This window comes from Carya illinoinensis, chromosome 14 (assembly GCF_018687715.1).
Source record: "Carya illinoinensis cultivar Pawnee chromosome 14, C.illinoinensisPawnee_v1, whole genome shotgun sequence".
Taxonomy (NCBI): Eukaryota; Viridiplantae; Streptophyta; class Magnoliopsida; order Fagales; family Juglandaceae; genus Carya; species Carya illinoinensis.
In genome coordinates, this window is record NC_056765.1 from 33,297,049 (window position 1) to 33,324,907 (window position 27,859).

Consider the following 27,859-nt stretch of genomic DNA (forward strand, 5'->3'; position numbering starts at 1 on the left):
ACATTTCATACAATACTAGTCGCTGACTTGTGGAATGTACAAAAGCAGTTGAAGTTTTTTTAACGAATAATGTGTATTGTTCAGTAGTGAAATTAAAGTCATTTAATCAATATTAGTATATATATGTGCCACATGAGTAAAGTTCATTAGATGGCTATGTAATTAGAAATCAGTTTTGCAAATGATGAAATCATGAATATCTAAATTAAATAGGGTACTAACAATAGCAGGTCTTTAGATGTAATACAGTTGGTGAGAGAACTAGCAAGAACTAAGCTTCAACCAAGAGATTGTGATTTAAGAATGAATGAAGGGCAATCCTTTCGTTTCAAAACAGTTAGATTGTACTCATTTAACTTTATTTCACCTGTTAAAAAGATTAACTGTTTTGCATTTAATGGTAAAATAAAGATATTTAGATTCAAGTTTTTTCATTTGTCAAAAGGCCATTGCAACTTGGAAGCCTCTTACACCTCACAATCTGCAACTCCATGACAATTGCAATATTATTGTATCATCACGGTTGAAGGGGTAAGAGCCTCAAAAGTAATGCACTCCTATCTATTAATGTCATAAAAAACACGTACAGCAACCAAGGATTTCCAACTATAGTTTTCATATATATTTCTAAACCATTTCTTCTTATTCTATTCGTGCAGTTAGCATTCAAGCCTCTCAAAATGCTCACATGAACAGATTCCTGAGATCTGATACATCGACGATTGATGATGTTGCTGCTAAATTCTACTCCGAACTGAAATCTCGTGCTTCATTTGGTCCCTCAGCACCCTTCTCAGTAACTTATTAGAAGCTGTTCTGGGAAACTCCGGAGCAATCTTAACATAATTCACCTGTTAATTGGTTAAAGATCAGTTGGAGAAATAATGTAGATCAATAACTCAAAATAACATGTTCTCATTGGTGAGGACCATCATGACTCATGGAATTGAAATCTGTCTCATCTCATCCACGCTATGATTTGAAATAAGCATCTGACACTTTTGGCAACATCATTGGATTTTCAATGAACACTACTTGGACACAGTAGTTCAAAGATGACTCTTGATTCTCAACTATGAATTTTACCTACAGGAATTATCAAATGACGGTAAGACTGATTAGGGAAAGGAATAAGCTTAAGAGTCAAACCTTGAACAAAGGATTGAGGTTGCTCTGGATGGCCCTTGAGAATATAGTCTTCAGCTTGTCAGGTTCAGCATTAAACCCTTTCTTTAATACTACAAATACAACCAGCTGTTCTGGACCACCATTTACTGGTGCAACACTGATTGCAGCAGTCTCTGAGATGCTTTCATCAGCACAATCACATACTCGCTCAATTTCAATGGAGCTGGTCTGCATACCAGATATATTCAGTGCCCAGCATTTAAAAATTAGCCCAAGCATACTGACTAAATAATGTGATTATTCAGTTGAACAGGGTAATTGAACTATGATAGCATGTAGCAGGGTCATTGTTGAGCCATCAAATTAAAGAATGAGAGGATTTGAAAATGCCTTACCTTAATTCCTCCAAGGTTCATGGTGTCATCAGCCCTACCCTGTACAATTAAATAGCCTCCAACAGTTCTCTTAATGATGTCTCCATGTCTCCTTAAGTGCTGCCAACAAATTTATTGAGATAAGATAGAATACAAGGCCTTCTTCATGCAAATACTCCAAAAGGATTAGTTAATGGTACAACTGGAGCCATTTGGTATCATTATAAAGAGAAAGAAACTTCTCCCTTTAAAGCAATGTTAGATTCCATTCACTACCTATATTCACTCAATATGGGGTATCACAATCTCCCCCCTTTAAATTCCCAACTTCCTTGCCAAGCCATTCCATCATAGGTGTCACAGTTCAAAACCCAGATTTATGTTTGGGATTGGCTTTGATATCATTTGTAATGCCTCATGGGAAGGCCCATACCCCAATTGGACTAGTCAATCATGCAATTTGGAGTCCTTTGGAATCATTACAAAGGGAAACAATTTCTTCCTCCAAATAATGTGAGATCCCATTCACTAGCTATACTCACTCAATACAGGGTATCACATACTAAGCAGAACATCTTACATTTAAAATCTGATGTCATTTGAATCTCTTACAATTGAGTTTGTTTTGGTAGTCAGTGCATCACAAGAACTAGAGGATAGCAACACTCTATGTGGATCAGAAAATAACCTATTTCATGGATTAGATAAAGACATATATTAATAAAAAGATCAGGCTCACAATCAATTTTCAAGTCCCTCAAAACCCAAAACATATGCGCCCATCTAAAAGTATAACCCAGTTAGCAGACAAAGACATACATATAAAATGGGACTTTTCATCTATTAGTAATCCCTGATAGGGTAAGGGCCCTAATCATGCTGCTTTCTGGGGAAGAAACAACTAATACTCTCATACATAGTAAGCTATATCAAATTATGAATACAAAGAGGTGTATATGCAAGTATTAGTGAACAGTCAGGTATAAGCATACCATTCCTTTGTAAGTTGGCATTCCCTCGAAGTAAACTTCCTCATGATTGGCATTAAGCAATCTATCAGTTGCTCCCATGTATACAGGGAATAAGCCCACTTCACCAACACAAGCTTGATCATCTGGCTGTCATATAGGTCAAAGGGATCAGATTTATACATACAAAATGTACTCCTAAACATCAGTCATTTTGCTTGGCCCCTCCACGCTTATTCTCAAAACCACTAGAATGTTGCAATTGCTTAGAAGTTACTCATTGGCGGTCATCACCAGTATGCAATAACAGATACAGTCAAGTACTGGGAAGACCTGATCTGACAGGTTGGCAATTGCAATAGTACTAAAAGAAAATGAACCGCTACTATAAGCAATCCACAAAGTATTCTTACATAAGGTATCCCGTGCTCATCAAGGATGACAAAGCCACTTGTCATTGATGCTGAGCTAAAAGCTCCAAAAACTTGTGGCTGCAGTGGATTTCCTTGGATGTAAGACGACGCAAGTTCTGTTCCACCACAACACTCGATAATGGGTGTGTAATAAGCTCTTGAAGAAAGCCATAGGTCATCATCAATATTGGAGACTTCCCCAGTTGATGCATATGATCTGCACATATGCAATTTGTAAGTTCTTTTTCTTGGAGTTATATGCAAGGATATTTCAATAAATTGCTAAGAGACACCTTATCTTTGTCCAATCTAGGCCTTCCATACACATTGTACTCTTCCATGCTTTTACTAAGCTAGGAACTGTACCCAAAACAGTCACTCCTGCATCCTGAACAAAAGCAAGAGAAACATTTAGGTAGTATTTGGCAGGGGTGCTAACAATTTTAGTGCAAAATATAATTCTAGTATTGACTAATTTCTGTATGCTTGTATACATAATCACATTACTACTGGGGTATCATTTAAACCTATCTTTTTTGTCCTCACTTTCCTTATTAAAACTCATATCAAAACAGGCAGAGTTTTCCTCCAAGCTAGGTTGAAGGAGGAGCTCCTTCAATCTAGTCTATAAATTTGCCAAGCGTCCCTTGCGAGAAGCACATGTTTTTAAATAGTCGAGCCTATAAAATTTTCAGATGTCCCTTGAGCATGTAAGAAGCACGGTTTTGTAAAGATAATAAAAATAAATGTGATTTTCACATGCTAAATGAACAATTAACAAATTTCCTCCAACCTAGTTTAGAGAGTATTCCCGACAATAACGTTTTCCCCCCTTAAAAGAATGTACGGGGAATGGTTTGCCTTATTTCCTCCACTAACCAATAATCCCACCTTTGAAAGCAACCACAACTACAAGTCTACAATGGTAGTTTATAGGATTTTGAGGGATATGTGACTTTCTCTTCAAGGATATGATGGATCAAGAATTAGGATGCTGATCCTCCTAAAGGCCTTATCCCCTTGGTTTTATTCTCATTTACCTGATGGCTCCCCCAATAGGCCTTGTAAATCTTCGTTCTAATTGATTTAAGAATGCTTATAGACCCGAAAGTATACTAATATATATGCCTTCATCACCTGAACAAATTTTCCAAATCCACGGCCAAGAGGTGATCCATGATAGAGTGCAAGAGTTGCACCACTTAGAAAGCACGAGTAGAGTAATATTGGTCCCATCACCCACCCCAGGTTTGTGGGCCAGCAGAAAACGTCTCCAACTCGAACATCAATGTGAGCCCACGAATCAGCAGCACCTCGAATTGGTGAAAGTTGTGTCCATGGGATAGCTTTTGGTTCTCCTGAAGGAGCAAATAAATAAATTACACAATTATGATGAGAACATTGCACAACAATGCATGCGAGATAAGTAATATACCTGTAGTTCCAGATGAAAAGAGAATATTAGTAACGGATTCTGCAGGTTGATAGATTGGAATATAACTATTTGATCTGCCAAGAGATAGTCCTCACTGTAATTATTTCTCTGGCATTCTTTGTATGATAATATAAAGGTGGACCCTTATTTCCATCAATAAATTCTTATCTGACTAAACTCACACAATTGCTATAAACATACCCTGGATGGCAATTGGCACTGGAAAGAAAATCTTTCCACCATAAATCCTGTTCTCTTAACTGAATCCCTACATTATTCCCAGCCACGGGGAGCACTATAGCTTTAATTGGAGAAGCTTCTACAACTCGACTGCAAAGAGAGAGAAGATAGTCATGATGATGCCAAAGGTTTGCTAGAATAATGCATAGTCTCCTACCAACTAGGCAAATAATTCTGAGAACAGAAAAGGTAATTAATATGAAGTGCCTATTAAGCACTAAGACGGAAATTGTATTTTGGCATTTGTTTTCTTCAAGAGTAGTATTTTTTAAGTCTCAGCTTGGGTGAGCTTAGCATTCACATGCATCGTTTGTCACTTCAATTCTACCTCCAGTGGGAAAGAAAAAAGACGTGTCATCTGTCATAACTGTATAAAGGCAGTCTTTACCTGTACAATGGAACCTTACGATCTCCTCTTAATATGAAATCCTGAATACAAAATGAAAACGGATAATTTTCAGAACAAACTACCATGTGTAAAATCAATCACAGCTTGTTTAGAAATGCAAGCACATGACGACTTAAGCCAAATTGTCTGATCTCCATTTCTGGTCTTGTAAGTCCAAACTCACAACAGAGAGAACACAAAATGGATGTTGTATAAAACTTTTGATATGTATAGCGAAGTTCTGTGATTAATATAATACAGCCGACATTTTTCTTTCACTTTTGGTCCAAGCCTCATACATACATTTTCTCTTCCACTCTTACCATGGGATAGAAGTATACCATAAAGAGTCATAATATGATAAGAGCCTCTCCAAAAATCACTATTAGTCAAAGACACTTTTTTTCCCTTCTTTCTTCCAAATTTCACTACCTTACTAATAGTTACTAGCTGGAAAAGAACATCAAAAGTAGAGATGAAAGCAGACATTGACAGCTTTTTTTTTTTTTTTTTTTTTTTTTTTAAAACTTGGAACATTGACATCTAAAAATTATCACAAAATATTATGAACCAAGAGGAAATGTGGAAACAACTAGCAAAGATGACATCTAATTATTATAAAAAATAGTAATTGAAACCCATCAACATTCTTTGGGATATGGAATGATATTTTTTGGTAGCGAGAAGGTCAGGATAACCAGCCTGTACCTCTCCGGGAATGTTAAGCTTTAGTGGACGATCTGGTAGCAAGATGATTATAATGTCAACGTACAAACAGTCGATCTCTTATTTGTAGTAGTTCAGATTATATATATAGGTAGGCTAAATAGAGGGAGGCTACATACGGCACTGCATACGGCGCTGCTCTTCCCGCTCAAACTAGATAGTACATAGACATGTAAATATGTTCTATATAAGGGGGATAAATCCTCTTAAAGATGTATTGAATTGAATCCATTTGACATGGTATCAGAGCTTTCTTAATTTTTTCTGATCTATTTCTTGTGTTTCAGTCTTTCTCTACAGACACTTTCTTCTCGGTTGGATTCTTCTCAGCATTTCTCTACAAAAGTGGTCTGTTCTTTTTATTTTCTTTTCTTGGTTTCTCGGCTCCTCTGTTCTCTGTTTCTCGGCACATCTATGAATTGGTAGCTGTCGGTGCTACCTCCCCTTGATGGTGCTGGTCTCTTGCTGGCTTGGGTGTTCTTGGCACAGTGGTGTTCTTCTCGGGTTGTTAGTTCTTCTTCTACTGTGGTGTTCTTCTTCTCGGCACTGTGCCGAGAAGAAGAAGAACACCACTTCTCGGGTTGAGCCACCACAGTTGTGTTCTTTTCCTGGTCGGCCACAATTGCCATGGGATATAATTTATTAGTCTTGTCTCGGGTTCCATTTAATCTTCTTTTCGGATTTAATTTTTTTTGATATTTTCGGCTTTTAACATGGACTCCGTACCTGTATGTACTAAGTTTTCGGGAAATAATTATTCTACGTGGGCATTTCAGTTTGAACTTTTTCTTAAAGGAAAAGATCTTTGGGGGCATATTGATGGCACTGATTGTGCATCTAATCCTGATAAATCCAAGGATTGGGATGTACTTGATGCTCGAATTATGTCTTGGCTTCTTGGCTCAGTTGAGCCACATATTATCACCCACTTACGGCCTCATCGTACCGCTCAATTCATGTGGACTTTGTGATGACCCGCTTTTAAGTGTATTTTCGCTGAAATAATTATTTTTATTTTAATTAATATATCAGATATTTTATTTTATTTTAATTGCGTTTTTAAAGTCGGTTTTTAATTTATTTTAATTTATTTGAGGTTGTGTTTTATTTCTTTTAGTTGTTTTTGTGGTTTTAATCTTTTTGGCGGTTTGTTTCTTTTTCCCGGAGTGAGGACTGGACCTCATTTCTTTTCACATCTTTTTTTTTCTTTTTCTCTTTTTCCTTTTTTCTTTTTCCCTTCTTTTCTTTTTTCTTCTTTTTCTTTTTTCTCTTTCTTTTCTCTCTCCTCTCTCCCGCTCGACTCGGTCACCCCCCCCCGTGCTCTCTCTCTCTTCTCTCTCTCTCCCTACGCCGGCGTCACCTTCCCTAAGCCCTACCGCCGCCGTCCGGCCACCGTTCGGCCTCCCACCGGTCCCATTCTCTTCCTCTCCTTCCGGTCTACCTTCCCTCCAAAACCCACCCCCAACCGGCCGGCCATTTGGCCGGAAAAAGCTTCCAAAGGGTGCACGGATTTTGCTCCGATCCGCCGCCGTCGCTCCATCTCCGGCCACCATTTCTTCACCACTTCATCACCGACTCCTTGCCGTCCTAACCCACCTATTTCCGGCCTCCAACGACCACCGGAACAGCTCCTACGAGCTTAGTTTCCGTTTTGGGTAATCCGGCCATTTCCGGCCATTCCGCCGCCACCCACGGCCGTCCGTCGCTTCCAATAGCTTCACAACCATCCCTAGACCATTCCCTATCAATTTCGTGACCTAGTTTGTCCCCGTTCAAAAGTGGGTTTTTCGGACCCACGGCCACAGTGAATTTTCACTGTGACGTTGCTGTTTTTCCGCCGTTTGCAACGCCTCGTGTTTTCTAAAATTGTCGTATAGCGCTGTAAGTATTTTCCAAACCCTATTTTCAGATTTTAATATATATTGCTCATTCAATTGTTTATTTATTTAATTATTCAATTTATTATCTGTTGTTGGTTGTTGATTCCGGACTGAGTCCGAGGAGTTTCGGGGGTCGGATGGATGGAGGATGGAGTTGCTTGATTATTTGATTTATGTGATTGGATCATTTTAATGTGCTTTGTTATGGCATTACATGATGCATGCACGTGTGTTGTGGGTTTATGAGAAAAGCCTGTGTTGTGGCGTGAGTGTGTTGCGGGTGCGTGTGTATCACGAGCCCAAGCCGGGATGGGTTATTATCTCGGTGGAGCTCCTCTGGTCACTCGGGAGCGGAATAAACTGAGTGATGTCCCCTGAGTTATCGAAAGCGATAATGGGAGCGGGACTAGGGGGTGCTTGGCTACGAACGCGCCGGGCGCGGAACCGGGCATCGGCCTACTCACCGACTCCGTGGCCCTTCGCTGGCGAGGGCTAGAGGATGCTTGGCTACGCACGCGCGGGGCGCGGAACTGGGCATCGCTCGTTGGGTGTCACATGCGTGGCGGTACTCTGCGGTGTGACACTGGAGCCAGGGTGTGCGGATGACCCCTAGGGGAGGTCATGGTGCATACGGTTAAAATTGGATAATGGTTTGAGATGTCAAATGTGTCTTTTGGCGTGCGTGGAAAACTTGTGTTTTACGGGTTTGTGCATTGGGCATGTTTCATGCATCTTGTTTGAGTTATATGTGTTTTTATCTGGTAGTGTTTGGGTTTTACTTACCTGCGGTACCATTCGTGGTTCCGTAGCTTTTGGTGCAGGAGATGAGGTTGAGGAGGAAGAGGCTGAGCCCGAGGATGCGGCTCCGCCGGGTTGCTGATGTTATCTTTTTATTTGTTTAAAACTGTATTTGTGGTATATGTAATATTTTATCTATGTACGTTTTAAACAGCTTGTATTATGTTAAGAAAAATTCTGGTACTTAGTTATGACTATCTTATCCGCTGCGTGTTTCTCTGTACACTTTTGCTGCCTTGCACACACTCGGCACCCGTCGTTGGGGTGGTGACCCGGGTTGTCACCATCCGGACGTCTCAATTTCCCCCTGTTCGGGCGTGGGGATTTTGGGGGCGTCACAGGTGGTATCAGAGCGGTTTGGCTCTGGGTAAAACCACAAGTCCCGTAGGTAGTACCAGAATGTTTTTAAAGTTGTGTTTTAAAATTATGTTAAGTATAGTTGTTTTATTTGTTTTATTTGTTTATGTTTGTTTGCTTGTTTTATTTAGTTATGTTTTGGCACGCGGGTTTCTTTTGTTTCTTGTTGTGTGGTGCTGTTTTGTTTTGTTGGTTTTATGATGGTTTTTGTTTGTTTTCTTAAAGGAGGGTCAAGAGTGGTGTTGTGACAGAAATATGGGGAGACCAGGGAGACCAAGGAAAAATACTCAGGAACCGCAAGACAATACATCCAGGGATGACTCCATAGCCGAAGCAATTCGGCAGATGACGGAGTTCATGCAACAGAATATTAGGCCACAACAGGCAGGGCCTTGGCCACCACAAGGACCTTGGCCACCACAAGGGGGTCCTTGGCCACCATCAGGAGGGCCTTATCCACCATCAGGAGGGCCCTATCCACCGTCAGGAGAGCCTTGTCCGCCACAGGGAATGTATTGGCCACAACCAGGAGGTCCCTGGCCATATCAGGGAGGGCCTTGGATGTATCAAGGAGGGTCCAGTAGCATGGTGCAAGCCGGATGCACCTATGAGCGCTTCTTGGCGCATAGGACTCCACACTTCAATGGGAATGAGGATCCACTTCAGGCTGGGAAATGGATCAAAGATTTGGAGAAGACTTTTGAGGTGAGTGGGTGCACTGAAGCACAACAAGTACTCTATGCCAGCTACCTCTTACAAGGTATCGCTTCTGATTGGTGGGATACCAGGAGGGTGATGTTGGAAGCTGAACTGGGATCTTTCGCTGCGGTGACCTGGCAGCGTTTCAAGAAAGAGTTCAATGACCGCTTCTTTCCCGCATCGGTAAGGAAGCAAAAGGCGAGAGAGTTCTCCAATCTGGTCCAAGGGGGCGCAACAGTGGAACAATACGCCCGGAGGTTCATAGAACTTGAGCGGTTTGCTCCCATCTTGTTGCCACAGAGGAGCTGCGAGCTGAGCGTTTTCAGGAGGGACTACGCCCTGATATACGCCGATTGGTGGTCAGCCATCGGATATCCACTTTTCAGGAGTTAGTGGATGTGGCCACCCTTATAGAGCGGGAAAATAATCTGTGTATGGGATCCCCTTCAGGGCAAAAGAGGCGGAGTTTTTCTGGTGAAGGAAGCAGCTCGGGTTCGCCTCAGAAGTTTGTTCAGCGGACTGGAACCCGATCTCAAGCATCCTCCAGTGTTCGCATGGGAGGACGTATGCCTGTTTGTGGGGTTTGTAATAGAGCTCATGAGGGCGACTGTCGCACGAGTAGCGGACCCCAGTGTTATCGGTGCGGTCAAGTGGGACATATAGTTCGGGATTGCCCCGTCAGAGCTCAAGGAAGCCGTGGAGGTAGACACGGTGGAAGAACCAACCCGAGACAAGCAGTACAAGCCCGGGTTTATGCAGTCACACCCGGAGAGGTGGATGTTGAGGCACCAGCGACCCATGATGCTGGAGTAATCACAGGTATAGATTAATTTAATTTTTTTAAGTTGGATTTAATTTTTGGTGCATTTGGTTTCTTCGCTGTTTTTTTTGGATTTTATGGGTTGTGTGTTTGGTTCAGGAAGAGTTCGTTTGTATGAGTTTTATGCTTGTACCTTGTTTGATTCTGGTGCTTCACGATCGTTTGTGTCTTCCACGTTTGCTCGGGTGTGTAACTTGGTCACGGAACCGTTGCCGAAGGCTATGGTAGTGGCGCTACCCGATGGCGAGATGGTGTGGTGTTCCAAGGTTGCTTTGGGATGCCCGTTAAACTTTGAGGGAAGGTTTTTGGATGCTGATCTGGTGGTATTCAAGCTGTTGGGTTTTGATATCATCCTCGGGATGGATTGGCTATACCGATATTCTGCGACTATTAATTGCAGAAGTCGGACAATTAGCTTTCAGCTTCCGGATGGTGATTGCCTGGAATTTGCGGGGAGTAGATTAAAAGAAAAGCCGATGATTATATCGGCGATACAGGCAAGAAGAGAGATTGCATGGGGAGCGGATGCATTCTTGGTTCAGATGGTGTCCACGCCGTCTGAGAAGAAGTCCTTGGCAGACATTCCAGTTGTGGAAGAGTTCCCCGATGTGTTTGTGGATGACTTGCCCGGACTACCCCCCGTGCGAGAGATGGAGTTTGTTATAGACTTGGAACCTGGAGCGGCTCCTGTGCATAAGGCTCCTTACCGCATGGCACCGGCTGAATTGAAAGAGTTGAAGACTCAGTTGCAAGAATTAGTAGAGAAGGGGTTTATTCAGCCTAGTACGTCGCCGTGGGGTGCTCCAGTTTTATTTGTTAAAAAGAAAGATGGAACCCTTCGTATGTGCATTGACTATAGGGAGTTGAACAAGGTGACCATCAAAAATAAATACCCTCTCCCGCGGATTGATGACTTGTTTGACCAACTTCAAGGAGCAGCGGTGTTCTCTAAAATTGATCTGAGGTCAGGATACTACCAGCTGAGAATCAGAGAGCAGGATGTGCCGAAAACTGCCTTCAGGTCGAGGTATGGACACTATGAATTTAAGGTGATGCCGTTTGGGCTAGCTAATGCTCCTGCCGCTTTCATGGATTTAATGAATCGGGTGTTCCAACCTTATCTGGATTCCTTCGTGGTAGTATTTATTGATGATATACTGATTTATTCCCGAGATATTGAAGAGCATGTGTATCATCTTAGTTTGGTACTTGAGAAATTGAGAGAGCACCAGTTGTACGCCAAGCTCAGCAAGTGTGAGTTCTGGTTGGAAGAAGTTAAATTTCTTGGGCATGTAATTTCCCAGGGTGGAGTGGCAGTTGATCCCAGTAAGGTAGAAGCCATTTTGTCATGGCCACGCCCAACTACAGTACGCGAGATCAGGAGTTTCTTGGGGCTCGCCGGTTACTACCGAAGGTTTGTTGAGGGTTTTGCTCGCTTATCCGGACCTCTCACAGCTTTGACTCGGAAGAATACAGAATTTGTTTGGTCAGAGAAATGTGAGAGAAGCTTCCAGGAATTGAAGAACAGGTTGACGACGGCACCAGTGTTAGCACTCCCAGAACCGCATAAGCCGTTTGTAGTCTTCAGTGATGCGTCTAAGTTCGGTTTGGGTTGTGTCCTTATGCAGGAAGGACGGGTTGTAGCCTATGCATCTCGTCAGCTTAAGGACCATGAGAAGAATTATCCGACGCATGATCTAGAGTTGGCTGCGATTGTTTTTGCACTCAAGATCTGGCGGCATTTCTTGTATGGGGAAGCTTGCGAGGTTTTTACTGATCATAAGAGCCTGAAACATTTGTTTTCCCAGAAAAATCTGAATATGAGGCAAAGGCGTTGGCTGGAGCTAATCAGTGACTATCAGTGTGAGATCAAGTACCACCCGGGGAAGGCTAATATAGTTGCTGATGCTTTGAGCCGGAAGTCTCATTTGGAAGATGAAGCCGGGCCGTCAGAAATGGATTCGTTACTTTATGGGATGAGAAGGCTCCTTATAGAGAGTTCGCAGCAAGTAGAGATTTTGTCTTCGGTTCTGGACATTCGGGTAATAGATTTTGAAGAATTGAAAGCTCTCCAAAGAAAGGATCAGAAGCTGCTGAACATCAGGAAAAGAGTCCGAAAATCTCGAGGGCCGTTGCACTATAGCATGGATAGTGATGGGATACTTCGGTTCCGAGATCGCAGAGTGATCCCGAAGGACTCAGATTTCAAAGAACGAATCATGGCGGAAGCTCATGCGGCCCCGTATTCAGTTCATCCCGGCAGTACAAAGATGTATCGTGACTTGAAGAAAAATTACTGGTGGGATGGAATGAAGAAGGACGTTGCCTTATATGTGGAGAAATGCCACACGTGTCGTCAGGTAAAGGCCGAGCATCAGAGACCTGCAGGTATGCTCCAACCCCTCCCTATTCCTGAGTGGAAGTGGGATGACATCACGATGGATTTCGTAGTGGGTTTGCCGAGAACACCTAGTGGGAAGAACTCTGTTTGGGTGATCGTGGACCGGTTAACGAAGAGTGCTCATTTTCTGCCTGTTAACAACACTGACTCTTTGGGTAAGTTGACTCGTTTGTATGTCAAGGAGATAGTGCGACTACACGGTGTGCCGAAGAGTATAGTGTCGGATCGAGACCCGAGGTTTACGTCGCAGTTCTGGAAGAGTTTGCAGGCAGCTTTGGGTACTAAGTTGAAGTTCAGCACTGCTTATCACCCGCAGACAGACGGCCAGTCAGAGCGCACCATACAGACCTTGGAAGACATGTTGCGAGCATGTGCCCTGGAATTCCAAGGGAGTTGGGAAAATCATTTGCCGCTCATTGAGTTTGCCTACAATAACAGCTACCATGCGACCATTCAGATGGCTCCCTATGAAGCTCTTTATGGAAGAAAGTGTAGGTCGCCCTTGTGTTGGGATGAAGTTGGGGAGAGTAGAATTATTGGACCCGAAATAATTCAGGAAATGCAAAGCCAAGTCCGGATCATCAGAGAAAAAATGGCGGCAGCTCAGAGTCGCCAGAAAAGCTACGCTGATACCAGGAGGAGAGATTTGTCATTTGAAATTGGTGATTGGGTTTATCTTAAAGTCTCTCCCATGAGAGGTGTTAAGCGTTTTGGTAAGAAAAGGAAACTAGATCCGAGGTACGTCGGCCCTTTTCAGATTCTGGAGAGAGTAGGGTCCGTCGCCTATAGAGTTGCTTTGCCGGATTATTTTGGAGATGTTCATGACGTCTTCCATGTATCATCCCTGAAGAAGAGCTTTGGACAGCAAGAGCCACGTTTCGTCGACCCAGCAGGTATTCAGTTGCAACCGGATCTCACTTACGAGGTTGTTCCGTCGCAGATTTTGGATTGGAAGGAGCAACAGTTGAGGTCCAAGACGATACCTTTAGTTAAAGTGGCTTGGGGAGATCCGTTAGCTCAAGACTTCTCTTGGGAGCGAGCAGCGGACATGAGGGAGCAGTACCCGTATCTGTTCGGATGATGAAGGTATGTATTTTAATCTTGATCTCAGTTGGTTCATGTGCGTTTGTGTGACTTGGTTTAAGTTGGTGGTGATCTTGCAATTTCGAGGACGAAATTGTTTTTAAGGAGGGGAGGATGTGATGACCCGCTTTTAAGTGTATTTTCGCTGAAATAATTATTTTTATTTTAATTAATATATCAGATATTTTATTTTATTTTAATTGCGTTTTTAAAGTCGGTTTTTAATTTATTTTAATTTATTTGAGGTTGTGTTTTATTTCTTTTAGTTGTTTTTGTGGTTTTAATCTTTTTGGCGGTTTGTTTCTTTTTCCCGGAGTGAGGACTGTACCTCATTTCTTTTCACATCTTTTTTTTTTCTTTTTCTCTTTTTCCTTTTTTCTTTTTCCCTTCTTTTCTTTTTTCTTCTTTTTCTTTTTTCTCTTTCTTTTCTCTCTCCTCTCTCCCGCTCGACTCGGTCACCCCCCCCCGCGTGCTCTCTCTCTCTTCTCTCTCTCTCCCTACGCCGGCGTCACCTTCCCTAAGCCCTACCGCCGCCGTCCGGCCACCGTTCGGCCTCCCACCGGTCCCATTCTCTTCCTCTCCTTCCGGTCTACCTTCCCTCCAAAACCCACCCCCAACCGGCCGGCCATTTGGCCGGAAAAAGCTTCCAAAGGGCGCACGGATTTTGCTCCGATCCGCCGCCGTCGCTCCACCTCCGGCCACCATTTCTTCACCACTTCATCACCGACTCCTTGCCGTCCTAACCCACCTATTTCCGGCCTCCAACGACCACCGGAACAGCTCCTACGAGCTTAGTTTCCGTTTTGGGTAATCCGGCCATTTCCGGCCATTCCGCCGCCACCCACGGCCGTCCGTCGCTTCCAATAGCTTCACAACCATCCCTAGACCATTCCCTATCAATTTCGTGACCTAGTTTGTCCCCGTTCAAAAGTGGGTTTTTCGGACCCACGGCCACAGTGAATTTTCACTGTGACGTTGCTGTTTTTCCGCCGTTTGCAACGCCTCGTGTTTTCTAAAATTGCCGTATAGCGCTGTAAGTATTTTCCAAACCCTATTTTCAGATTTTAATATATATCGCTCATTCAATTGTTTATTTATTTAATTATTCAATTTATTATCTGTTGTTGGTTGTTGATTCCGGACTGAGTCCGAGGAGTTTCGGGGGTCGGATGGATGGAGGATGGAGTTGCTTGATTATTTGATTTATGTGATTGGATCATTTTAATGTGCTTTGTTATGGCATTACATGATGCATGCACGTGTGTTGTGGGTTTATGAGAAAAGCCTGTGTTGTGGCGTGAGTGTGTTGCGGGTGCGTGTGTATCACGAGCCCAAGCCGGGATGGATTATTATCTCGGTGGAGCTCCTCTGGTCACTCGGGAGCGGAATAAACTGAGTGATGTCCCCTGAGTTATCGAAAGCGATAATGGGAGCGGGACTAGGGGGTGCTTGGCTACGAACGCGCCGGGCGCGGAACCGGGCATCGGCCTACTCACCGACTCCGTGGCCCTTCGCTGGCGAGGGCTAGAGGATGCTTGGCTACGCACGCGCGGGGCGCGGAACTGGGCATCGCTCGTTGGGTGTCACATGCGTGGCGGTACTCTGCGGTGTGACACTGGAGCCAGGGTGTGCGGATGACCCCTAGGGGAGGTCATGGTGCATACGGTTAAAATTGGATAATGGTTTGAGATGTCAAATGTGTCTTTTGGCGTGCGTGGAAAACTTGTGTTTTACGGGTTTGTGCATTGGGCATGTTTCATGCATCTTGTTTGAGTTATATGTGTTTTTATCTGGTAGTGTTTGGGTTTTACTTACCTGCGGTACCATTCGTGGTTCCGTAGCTTTTGGTGCAGGAGATGAGGTTGAGGAGGAAGAGGCTGAGCCCGAGGATGCGGCTCCGCCGGGTTGCTGATGTTATCTTTTTATTTGTTTAAAACTGTATTTGTGGTATATGTAATATTTTATCTATGTACGTTTTAAACAGCTTGTATTATGTTAACAAAAATTCTGGTACTTAGTTATGACTATCTTATCCGCTGCGTGTTTCTCTGTACACTTTTGCTGCCTTGCACACACTCGGCACCCGTCGTTGGGGTGGTGACCCGGGTTGTCACCATCCGGACGTCTCAATTTCCCCCTGTTCGGGCGTGGGGATTTTGGGGGCGTCACAGACTTACTTAAAGAAAGTATATCATCAAGATAATGGTGCTCGTCGTTTTCAGTTAGAACATACGATTGCCCTGTTTTCACATGACAATCGTTCCATCCAAGATTATTATTCAGCGTTTCTGACTCTTTGGAACGAATATTCTGATTTGGTTACTGCGGATGTTCCTGTTGCCTCTCTTTCCACTATTCAAAGTCTTCACGAGACTCGTCGTCGTGATCAGTTTCTTATGAAACTCCGCCTCGAGTATGAATCTGTTCGATCTTCTCTGCTGAATCGCTCGCCTGTTCCTTCTCTTAATGTTTGTTTTGGTGAGTTACTTCGTGAAGAACAAAGGCTCAGTACTTAAGCTTCTCTGGAACATTCTGCTGGAAGTTCCGGATTCCCTCCTGTGGCTTATGCTGCTCAACGACGAGGACCGCCTGTTCATTCTCGCACCTTACAGTGTTTCTGCTGCAAGGAATACGGGCATATTGCTGCTAATTGTCCTAAGAAATATTGTTCTTATTGCAAGAAGAAGGGTCACATTATCAAAGACTGTCGTATACGTCCCCAGAATCGTCAGGCTCAAGCATTTCAAACTTCTGTAGCACATGGCTCTTCCTCAGGTGCTTCCTCCGATCTTGCACCTCCTGCAACAAACTACTGCACACCAGAAATGGTGCAACAAATGCTAATTTCGGCATTATTTGCAATGGGGTTTCAAGGTAAAACTACAACTGAACTATGGTATGTAGACTCGGGTGCTTCTAATCATATGACGAATACTCCTACTGCTCTATGTCATGTTCGGCCCTATGCTGGTCAATATGCCATTCAGACTGCCAATGGTAGTGCCTTGCCAATAGCTGCTATTGGAGATGCCTCTTCTCAATTTACTGATGTGTTTCTTGCTCCTTAACTTTCCACAAATCTTATTTCTGTTGGTCAATTAGTTGATAACAATTGTGCTGTTCACTTTTCTGGTGATGGATGTGTTGTGCAGGACCAGGTAACGGGGAAGCCGATCGCGAAGGGACCTAAAGTGGGGCGTTTATTTCCACTATTTTTACCTGTTCCACTACTTTCTTCAGTTTCGTCTATTAAGTCCTTTACTTGTCATAATGTTCCAGCTCTGAGTATGATGTGGCATCGTCGTTTAGGTCATCCCAATGCTCAGATTTTATCTCATGTATTGCACTCGGGTTTTCTTGATAATGAAGAACGTTCTTCTTTATCTCTTCAATGTGATTCTTGTAAACTTGGTAACAGTAAAATTCTTCCATTTCCGTTACATGCTAGTAGAGCTTCTCACTGCTTTGATCTTATCCATAGTGATGTTTGGGGACCTTCCCCGGTTAGTTCACGTGAAAAATTTAAATATTATGTGACTTTCATTGATGATTATAGCATATTCACTTGGGTCTATTTTCTTCGCTCTAAATCTGAAGTTTTTCGTACTTTCACTGAGTTTTTTGCGTATATTGACAATCAATTCTCTGCGACTATTAAGACATTATGCACAGATTTTGGTGGTGAATATTTGTCTGCTGAGTTTCAGGCATTCTTGGCTTCTAAAAGTATTATTCATCAACGTTCATGTCCTGCTACTCCCCAACAAAATGGAGTAGCCGAACGCAAAAATCGTCATCTTCTTGATGTGGTACGTACACTCTTGTTAGAATCATTTGTTCCATCCATGTTCTGGGTCGAGGCTCTGAAAACTGCTACTCACTTGATTAATCGTTTACCTTCCCAAGTCTTATACATGGAGTCTCCCTATTTCCGCTTGTTTGCTAAACAACCTAATTATGATAATCTTCGTATCTTTGGTTGTGTATGTTTTGTCCATTTACCTCCTCATGAGCGACATAAATTATCTGCTCAATCTGTTAGATGTGCATTCTTGGGATATAATGTGTGTCAAAAAGGATTTGTTTGCTATGATCCCACTTTACATCGTACGCGCATTTCTCGGAATGTTATTTTCTTTGAAAATCAACATTTCTTTCCTGTGTCTTCTATACCTTCTTCTTCTACTGTGGTCCTCCCATCTTTTGAACAGCAGTTCTCAGATCTTCATCCAGTCAGCTCCCGTTTTAAACCAGGTATTGTGTATACAAGACGCTCTCACTCACAGTCTCTTCCGGTGGCTCAACCAATATCTGATCCTACCATGCTCCAGGATCAATCAGTTGCAGCACCTTTAGAGCACTTGGTACGTCGCTCTTCTCGAGTATCAGTACCTCCGGATAGGTATGGGTGGTTTGCTTCTGCTCTTACTACTACATTATCCAATTTTGATATTCCCACCTGCTACTCACAAGCTGTCAAGCATGATTGTTGGCGACAAGCTATGCAGGAAGAAATTGACGCTTTAGAGGCTAACCACACCTGGGACATTGAGCCATGTCCTTCCACCATTGTTCCTCTGGGTTGCAAATGGGTTTATTCAGTCAAAATCCAATCTGATGGAAGTTTAGATCGTTACAAAGCTCGGCTTGTTGCACTCGGGAATAATCAAGAATATGGTGTCAATTATGAAGAGACCTTTGCTCCTGTGGCTAAAATGACTACTGTTCGTATGATTCTAGCTCTTGCTGCTTCCAGTGATTGGCCACTACATCAGATGGATGTTAAGAATGCTTTCCTTCACGGGGATCTTAAAGAGTGTATTTATATGAAGCCACCCCCGGGATTGTTAAGCTCTCCAACTTCACATGTGTGTAAGCTTCGTCGCTCTCTTTATGGTCTCAAATAGGCTCCGAGGGCTTGGTTTGATAAATTCCGCACAACTTTATTACAATTTTCATTCAAGCAGAGCAAGTATGATACTTCATTGTTTCTTCGGAAATCAGACATGGGTATTGTTGTTCTTTTAGTCTATGTTGATGATATTGTGATCACTGGTTCCGATTCTGTCTTACTTGGTCAGCTCAAGACTCATCTCTTAGAGTCCTTTTATATGAAGGATCTTGGATCTCTCACATATTTTCTTGGTCTTGAGGTGCATCGTAGTCCCTCTGGTATTTCACTCAATCAACATAAGTATGCTAGTGACTTGGTGGCTACAGCTGGTCTACAGGAGGCTTCTTCTGTGGATACTCCTATGGAATTAAATGTCAAGCTTCGCAAAGAGGAGGGTGACTTACTTTCTGATCCCAGTTTATATCGAAAGTTGGTGGGTAGCCTTGTTTATCTCACTATTACTCGACCCGACATTTCGTTTGCTGTACAGCAAGTCAGTCAGTTTCTTCAGACTCCTCGTCATCTTCATTTGGCTGCTGTTCGTAGGATCATACGATATGTTAATGGCACTTCTGCTCGTGGTTTATTCTTCCCAACCGGCAACTCGACTCGTCTGGCTGTTTATAGCGATGCTGATTGGGCTGGTTGTGCGGATACACGCCGCTCCATAACTGGTTGGTGTGTGTTCTTAGGTAATGCATTGGTCTCTTGGAAGAGTAAGAAGTAAGACCGAGTTTCTAAGTTATCTACAGAATCTGAATACCGAGCGATGTCTTTAGCTTGTTCTGAAATTATTTGGCTTCGAGGTATGCTTGCTGAGCTAGATTTTTCTGAGATCGATCCCACACCTCTACATGCCGATAATATGAGTGCTATTCAGATCACGGCCAATCCTGTCTATCATGAGCGCACGAAACATATTGAAGTCGATTGTCACTCTATCTGTGAAGCATTTGAAGCTCGTATTATCACTCTTCCACATGTTTCTACTGAACTACAAATTGCTGATATTTTCACCAAGGCTCTCACTCGTCATCGACATTGCTTTCTAAGTAGCAAATTGATGCTTGTTGATCTACGGGCATCAATTTGAGGGGGGCTGTCAACGTACAAACAGTCGATCTCTTATTTGTAGTAGTTCAGATTATATATATAGGTAGGCTAAATAGAGGGAGGCTACATACGGCGCCGCATACGGTGCTGCTCTTCCCGCTCAAACTAGATAGTACATAGACATGTAAATATGTTCTATATAAGGGGGATAAATCCTCTGAAAGATGTATTGAATTGAATCCATTTGACATATAATGCTGAGGGAAAAAAAACTCATGGGAAGCCTTGCCAATGGAATATGTGTTTTTGGTCAGATTGTCACCAGGCAATGGCAAAGGAAGGGGCGAATACTGAAAAAAAAAGGAACATTAATTTTCGTTCCAATCGTTTATTAGAAAGAATGGATTGAACAAGAAGCCTACAAAAATTTAGGGCTAGATCTGAACACCCAAGATTACAACTGTCAACTGCTGAAGTGAATGTTAGACTTGTGTCTGTCACAGTTTGGCATGATTAGGTAGAATAGGTTTCATGGTACTTTTGAATGGCTGAAGCTCCTCCTTTTATTGCATGAATGAAGATAATTAGGTCATATGCAAATAATAGATGAGAGAGACAGGCAGTCCCTCTAAGCTGAGTTTGATACCTCGAAAATCACAACCTTCTATTGTTGTATAAGAAGGTGAGAGAGAGCATCGAATCCTTTAATAGAAGGGTAATGCTATTCTAAAACTTCTACACCACACATTGCTTACAAGACATAATTTGATTTGGAAGATAAATTTTAAAATTTTGAATCTTATAAATCAAATATTATCATTTAAGTGATGTGGATGGTATACTCTACACACTAGCTTGAAAATAGAATAACTCTTCTATTATATTGTGAAGACCAAATGGCCTAGAGTGGTGAATATAGGTGGGACCGCTTGATTTTGGAATTAGTGCAACGTGAGTATAGTTCATTGCTTCGGGAAGATGACCACCCCAGCTAACAACTGGAGTTTTTTAGCTGTTAGGAAGGGATTGAGGCTGCACTATAAGTTGTACCACTCACTCCACGAGTGGGCAAAAATATATGGAAAGAGAGAGAACGAAATAGCAGGCAAATACCCTTTTTGACTCTAGTGAAGTAGCAGATTGATGCTGTCAACGTACAAACAGTCCATACAGGAGGCTACATACGGCGCTGCAATAGAGGGAGGCTGGTCATAAGGCTACATACGGCGCTGCAATAGAGGGAGGCTGGTCAACACTGCTAAATAGAGGGAGGCTACATACGGCGCTGTAATCTAAATCCTCAGGCGTAATTTTAGGGGCTCTTTCCGCTCAAACTAGACAATACATAGATATGTAAATATGTTCTATATAAGGGGAATAAATCCTCTAAAAAAGGATCATCGAATTGTAATCCATTTTGACATGGTATCAGAGCTTCCTTGAAATTTTTTTGTTTCGGTCTATCTCTATTGTTGTGGTCCTACAGAAATTTTTTTTTACAGAAATTATCACCGAGCTACCGCTGAAGCTGTTCAGACTTTCTTTTCAGCACCTCTTCCGAAATCCAGCTCTTCAGAAAATTTCGAAATCCAGCTCTTCAGAAACTGAAGCTCTTCAGAATTTTTTTTCAGCACCTCTTCAGAAATCCAGTTCCCGGTTCTGTTCTGTATCTTTCGGCACCCTCATCTCAACAGGTTCTCAGGCAAGTTCTCGGCACCATTATTTTCGGCACCCTCCTCTCCTCTCGGTTTTGTGTGTTGGCGTTGGGTCTTCTCTTTTCGCTAACTCACTTTCGGTCTCAGCTTTGGTCTTTATTCCTCAGTCACGTGTTGGGTCTCGGCGTGCTCAAATCACTTTATTTCTCAGTCACTTTCGGTTGGGTCTAACTCAAGTCACGTGTTGGTCTTTATTTCTCAGTCACTTTGGTCTTAATTCACGTGTTGGGTCTCAGTCTTTGGTCTTTATTTCTCAGTCACGTGTTGGGTCTCGGCGTGCTCAAATCACTTTATTTCTCAGTCACTTTCGGTTGGGTCTAACTCAAGTCACGTGTTGGTCTTTATTTCTCAGTCACTTTGGTCTTTATTTCAGTCAAGTGTCTCGGCGTGCTTTCGGTACCTCACTTTCACGTGGGATATTTTTTTTTAGTTTGCCGTGGGATATTGCCTTGGGTAAAAAGGGAACACTCTGCATTTCTTCTGTCGAATTTCGTCTGTCAAGTCACTTGATCAAATCCTTATTTCCACCTATTTTTTTTCGTTTAAATCATTTTCTAACCGTGGGTTTGTTGTGGGATATTTTTTTTTCGTTTGCCGTGGGATATTGCCGTGGGATATTTTCATCTTTAATCGTTTTCTAACCGTGGGTTTGTCGTGGGATATTTTTTTAACATGGACTCCGTACCTGTATGTACCAAATTTTCGGGAAATAATTATTCTACGTGGGCATTTCAGTTTGAATTTTTTCTTAAAGGAAAAGATCTTTGGGGGCATATTGATGGTACTGATTGTGCATCTAATCCTGATAAATCTAAGGATTGGGATGTGCTTGATGCTCGAATTATGTCTTGGCTTCTTGGCTCAGTTGAGCCACATATTATCACCCACTTACGGCCTCATCGTACCGCTCAATTCATGTGGACTTACTTAAAGAAAGTATATCATCAAGATAATGGTGCTCGTCGTTTTCAATTAGAGCATACGATTGCCCTGTTTTCACATGACAATCGTTCCATCCAAGACTATTATTCAGCGTTTCTGACTCTTTGGAACGAATATTCTGATTTGGTTACTGCAGATGTTCCTGTTGCCTCTCTTTCGACTATTCAAAGTCTTAACGAGACTCGTCGTCGTGATCAGTTTCTTATGAAACTCCGCCCCGAGTATGAATATGTTCGCTCTTCTCTGTTAAATCGCTCGCCTGTTCCTTCTCTTGATGTTTGTTTTGGTGAGTTACTTCGTGAAGAACAAAGGCTCAGTACTCAAGCTTCTCTGGAACACTCTCATGGTAGTTCAGGGTTCCCTCCTATGGCTTATGCTGCTCAACGACGAGGACCGCCTGTCCATTCTAGCACCTTACAGTGTTTCTGTTGTAAGGAATACGGGCATATTGCTGCAAATTGTCCTAAGAAATACTGTTCTTATTGCAAGAAGAAGGGTCACATTATCAAAGACTGTCGTATACGTCCCCAGAATCGTCAGGCTCAAGCATTTCAAACTTCTGTAGCACATGGCTCTTTCTCAGGTGCTTCCTCCAATCTTGCACCTCCTGCAACAAATTACTGCACACCAGAAATGGTGCAACAAATGCTAATTTCGGCATTATCTGCAATGGGGTTTCAAGGTAAAAATACAACTAAACTCTGGTATGTAGACTCGGGTGCTTCTAATCATATGACGAATACTCCTACTGCTCTATGTCATGTTCGGCCTTATGCTGGTCAATCTGCCATTCAGACTGCCAATGGTAGTGCCTTGCCAATAGCTGCTATCGGAGATGCCTCTTCTCAATTTACTGATGTGTTTCTTGCTCCTCAACTTTCCACAAATCTTATTTCTGTTGGTCAATTAGTTGATAACAACTGTGCTGTTCACTTTTCTGGTGATGGATGTGTTGTGCAGGACCAGGTAACGGGGAAGCCGATCGCGAAGGGACCTAAAGTGGGGCGTTTATTTCCACTATTTTTACCTGTTCCACTACTTTCTTCAGTTTCGTCTATTAAGTCCTTTACTTGTCATAATATTCCAACTCTGAGTATGATGTGGCATCGTCGTTTAGGTCATCCCAATGCTCAGATTTTATCTCATGTATTGCACTCGGGTTTTCTTGATAATGAAGAACGTTCTTCTTTATCTCTTCAATGTGATTCTTGTAAACTTGGTAATAGTAAAATTCTTCCATTTCCGTTACACGCTAGTAGAGCTTCTCACTGCTTTGATCTTATCCATAGTGATGTTTGGGGACCTTCCCCGGTTAGTTCACGTGAAAAATTTAAATATTATGTGACTTTCATTGATGATTATAGCAGATTCACTTGGGTTTATTTTCTTCGCTCTAAATCTGAGGTTTTTCGTACTTTCACTGAGTTTTTTGCGTATATTGACAATCAATTCTCTGCGACTATTAAGACATTACGCACAGATTCTGGTGGTGAATATTTATCTGCTGAGTTTCAGGCATTCTTAGCTTCTAAAGGTATTATTCATCAACGTTCATGTCCTGCTACTCCCCAACAAAATGGAGTAGCCGAACGCAAAAATCGTCATCTTCTTGATGTGGTACGTACCCTCTTGTTAGAATCATTTGTTCCATCCATGTTCTGGGTCGAGGCTCTGAAAACTGCTACTCACTTGATTAATCGTTTACCTTCCCAAGTCTTACACATGGAGTCTCCCTATTTCCGCTTGTTTGCTAAACAACCTAGTTATGAAATTATTTGGCTTCGAGGTATGCTTACTGAGCTAGATTTTTCTGAGACCGATCCCACACCTCTACATGCCGATAATACGAGTGCTATTCAGATCACGGCCAATCCTGTCTATCATGAGCGCACGAAGCATATTGAAGTCGATTGTCACTCTATCCGTGAAGCATTTGAAGCTCGTATTATCACTCTTCCACATGTTTCTACTGAACTCCAAATTGCTGATATTTTCACCAAGGCTCTCACTCGTCATCGACATTGCTTTCTAAGTAGCAAATTGATGCTTGTTGATCTACGAGCATCAATTTGAGGGGGGCTGTCAACGTACAAACAGTCCATACGAGAGGCTACATACGGCGCTGCAATAGAGGGAGGCTGGTAAACACTGCTAAATAGAGGGAGGCTACATACGGCGCTGTAATCTAAATCCTCAGGCGTAATTTTAGGGGCTCTTCCCGCTCAAACTAGACAATACATAGATATGTAAATATGTTCTATATAAGGAGGATAAATCCTCTGAAAAAGGATCATCGAATTGTAATCTATTTTGACAGATGCATGAGTGAAGCTAATTATCAAATAGCTCAAGTTTCAACCATACCAAAAAAAAAAAAACTTCTTTTATTTCTAATGAAAGGAACTGTCTTAAAAATCAGTGAATACGTCGGGCAGAAGGCAATGTTCAGACCACCACTTTTGCACCTTTGAACATCGACTTCATCTATGCGGTTTACACAATAGCACAATATATAGAACAGAAATATTCCTGCCAATTGATGATTTTAACGTATGATTGCACATTTAGAATTAGAATCACCTTAGATATCCTTGCCACAATAATTTTGTTTTTACTTCTTTTGGGGAGGGGGGATGGACATGGGCCAACTTGGTCCATTTCCTAAAGAAATCCTATATTTTTTAAGTAATGTGGAAGTGAATGATCACCTGAGTGAAGATAGCCTTTGCCTTTGACACACGCAAACGAGTTGCAATTTCCTTTGGGGCAAAGCTGTCAGCTATTGAAACAACAACAAATCCTGCTAATACAATTGCCAAATATATGATAACTGCATCCACTGTCATTGGCATGTCAATTGCAATTGCATCACCCTTTGAAAATATTGCATCCAGTGCATTTGCCACCAACCTAGGAGTCATATTGTAAACACATCACCCAAGTCAAAAAGGTAGGTGATTAAGGAACAGGTGGATGACCTTAAGATATGATCTAGCAAAGTGAAAAGAAGAATGAAGAACATATGATACATTAGGAGAAACAGGAAATGAGAGGAAGGACGCTTGTTTTCCAAAATGAGAATAACCCAAAGAATGCACCTATATACGACTCTACTCCTCCTAATAGTGATATCTCACAGTACTAGCTGGTTAGGTCCAATTAAGACTGTGAAGAAAGCTACCATTTACAAGATTTCCGAACAAGCCTTCAAAAAACAAAGAATACAGCTAGTTATCATTAGCTACTAGTCCAAATTTGCCATGTTTTTCTTTGTGCTATTATGCTAGCTCAAAGAACACAAATTATAATAAAATTTCCACTATAAGAAAGGTGTTCGTACCAATGACTAGACTGAAATTATTAGAAAGTATATCTTCTTTTTATTGGTAAGCTATACATGAACAACTGCCTCCCATGTTCCTTAATTTAGTAGCCAAATATCAAGATTTGAGGCAATTAATTCCCACCACAACTCATTTTCACTTCACATTCTACTGCTCTTGCTAACTTCCCTAATGGTGCATAATGTAAAAGAACTAAATTCTATGGAACAAGGCTGTATCCCTAATAAATCCCATTTTCATTCACCCAGATACACACACACACACACACACACACACAGAGGTAATAATATTGACATCACTTGGACACCACCTATTTGTACTGCACCTTGTAATAGATTGATATAGTCAATTGGGGAAAACGTACATTACTTGCTCTCGAAGTTCTTTCAAGGTCATATGGCTGATCTCAGAATTGTCACTGCCTTCATCCCTCCACACAACGGCCAAGCTAGTATCTTCTTTTCTTGGATGACTTCTAGGTAGTAAACAACATTCAGCAATATTCATAGAGCAACCAGGAAACCATGTTCCCCCATGTTTTGATTTGTCAGTGGTATCAAAAATGCACTTTGGGGCCTCATGAAATGAAACTGAAAGCTCTTTTAGAACAATCGACCAGTAAGCCTGAAAATCATTGCCATACACACAACTCCAATCAAACCTCAATTCCTCTAATTTTAAGTACTTCTTTGCATCCAACTTGGCATTTGTTGGCATGTAGGGGAAAAAAAAGCAAAATTTACCTCAGGATGCTGAACAGAGAACTTCTGAAATATACTAAAACTTGTGATAGGATCCTTATATGATTCCCCTAGTATCTTTGAGCCATAGTTTTCCAACAGACGTCCCAAATTTGTTTGTTTAGACTGATATCTGATAAAAAGAAAGAAAAATGATCATTCAGGAGTAAGAATCGTAACAATAATAACCGTTGAGATAAAATAGGGAACCTCAGAGTCACTACAACACAATCAAATTGACCTATCAGTTGGTATCCGCAAACCAGCAAATTTTATCTGGCTACAAAGATGTGGAAAAGTTTCAGTTACTACTCTTAAAAGCATTAAACATATCAAATTAGATTTAGTTAAGAGTACAGCAACAGCAGCATAATGATAATTGCAGCTTATGTTAATTACCAATCACAGCTAGCCTAAGATTAAACATCAGTAGGTTCCTATAGTATGTTCCAGAGAGCATGGGCAGAAACGTATGTAAATAAGCTCAATCCTTAAGAGCATTATTCAATGGAGATCAGATTAGTACAAAGAAAAGCATATTACCAATATAGTAATATATTGGTACCGCTTAGGTGATGAGTCCAATCTCTTTTGTCACGATGACATGACAAAACCACAAACAAAAATCTCTAAATAACTAGGAAGACAAATATACAAAAGAAACACAAACGAAAATTCAGGGACCAACTAGAAAATTATGCTGAACTATCGGAAACCACGAATGAAACAGTTGAAAGCGGATAGGCCAAATGATAGAGAGGGAGATTAAAGAGGAAAAGAACATACAGGGAAGGGAACCAGTAAATAGGGGGACCGTTGGTGGAAGAGTCCCAATCAGCATAGACTGAGTAGTAAACCAGTTGGTGCAGCCCATGCGGGTACCATGGCTTTAACACCTTACGAGCCAGCAGCTCGCGCCACACCTCTCGTGGGTCAGAACCTTTGGCTCCCGAAACTGTTTCATTAAGCACCCTATGGAATTTCTTGGCCTCCTCGATCGCTAGACCTGCCTTCACCAAGTCAGCCACTCCTACTGCACTGATGCTCCTTCCCATCTCTCTCTCTCTCTCTCTCTCTCTCTCTCTCTCTCTCTCTCTCTGTGCGCGACGTAGTTGTCTTGTTGACGTAGAATAGTAGCTGTTGGAAGCAGCTTAGTAAGGTGACAGGTTAAAGGGAGTTGGTGGGAGTGTTAAGGAGGGAGGTTGGTTGGCCACGTGTGTGGAGTTCATATTTTTTGGGGCGAGTGGGTGCGGAGCCGAACTTTGTTAAAGCAAATTCTTCCAAATGGAAAATGTTAAAGGAAAAAGATAACGGAATGCTCCCATTTGACCTCCGCATCTAGGCCTGGCTACACAGATGAGATAAAAAAAATTTAAAAAAATTAAATAAAATATTATTATAATATAATTTTTTAATATTAATATTATTTTGATATTTAAAAAAGTTGTATTGTTTATTATA

General features: G+C 42.0%; 1 protein-coding gene across 2 annotated transcripts; it reads right to left on the minus strand.

The window, feature by feature from the left end:
• Positions 1 to 414: 414 nt before the first annotated feature.
• LOC122294266 (probable CoA ligase CCL12) lies at positions 415 to 27,618 on the minus strand. 2 transcript variants are annotated; one of them, XM_043102860.1, is made up of 15 exons: positions 27,185 to 27,618; positions 26,640 to 26,678; positions 26,402 to 26,531; positions 26,023 to 26,282; positions 25,023 to 25,224; positions 4,947 to 4,987; positions 4,520 to 4,648; positions 4,319 to 4,392; positions 4,021 to 4,241; positions 3,177 to 3,271; positions 2,884 to 3,100; positions 2,495 to 2,620; positions 1,524 to 1,622; positions 1,150 to 1,356; positions 415 to 851 (listed from the first exon to the last, which is right to left on the minus strand). In XM_043102860.1, exons 1-15 carry the CDS (start codon positions 27,451 to 27,453, stop codon positions 738 to 740), a joined length of 2,223 nt encoding a protein of 740 aa, XP_042958794.1. In that variant the 5' UTR covers positions 27,454 to 27,618; the 3' UTR covers positions 415 to 737. The 2 variants fall into 2 exon arrangements, with proteins under 2 accessions (XP_042958794.1, XP_042958795.1); XM_043102861.1 differs by lacking the exon at positions 26,640 to 26,678 and having other exon boundaries at positions 27,185 to 27,611.
• Positions 27,619 to 27,859: the final 241 nt, after the last annotated feature.

What these genes read in the sequence shown, in the direction of transcription:
- LOC122294266 (XM_043102860.1), bottom strand. Translation starts at nt 27,453, where the DNA reads ATGGGAAGGAGCATCAGTGCAGTAGGAGTGGCTGACTTGGTGAAGGCA. An exon ending in TTGCGGATACCAACTGATAG is followed by an intron (nt 26,532 to 26,639) that starts GTCAATTTGATT and finishes TCTTTTTATCAG; the next exon opens with ATATCAGTCTAAACAAACAA. An exon ending in CTTTTCATCTGGAACTACAG is followed by an intron (nt 4,242 to 4,318) that starts GTATATTACTTA and finishes TTGCTCCTTCAG; the next exon opens with GAGAACCAAAAGCTATCCCA.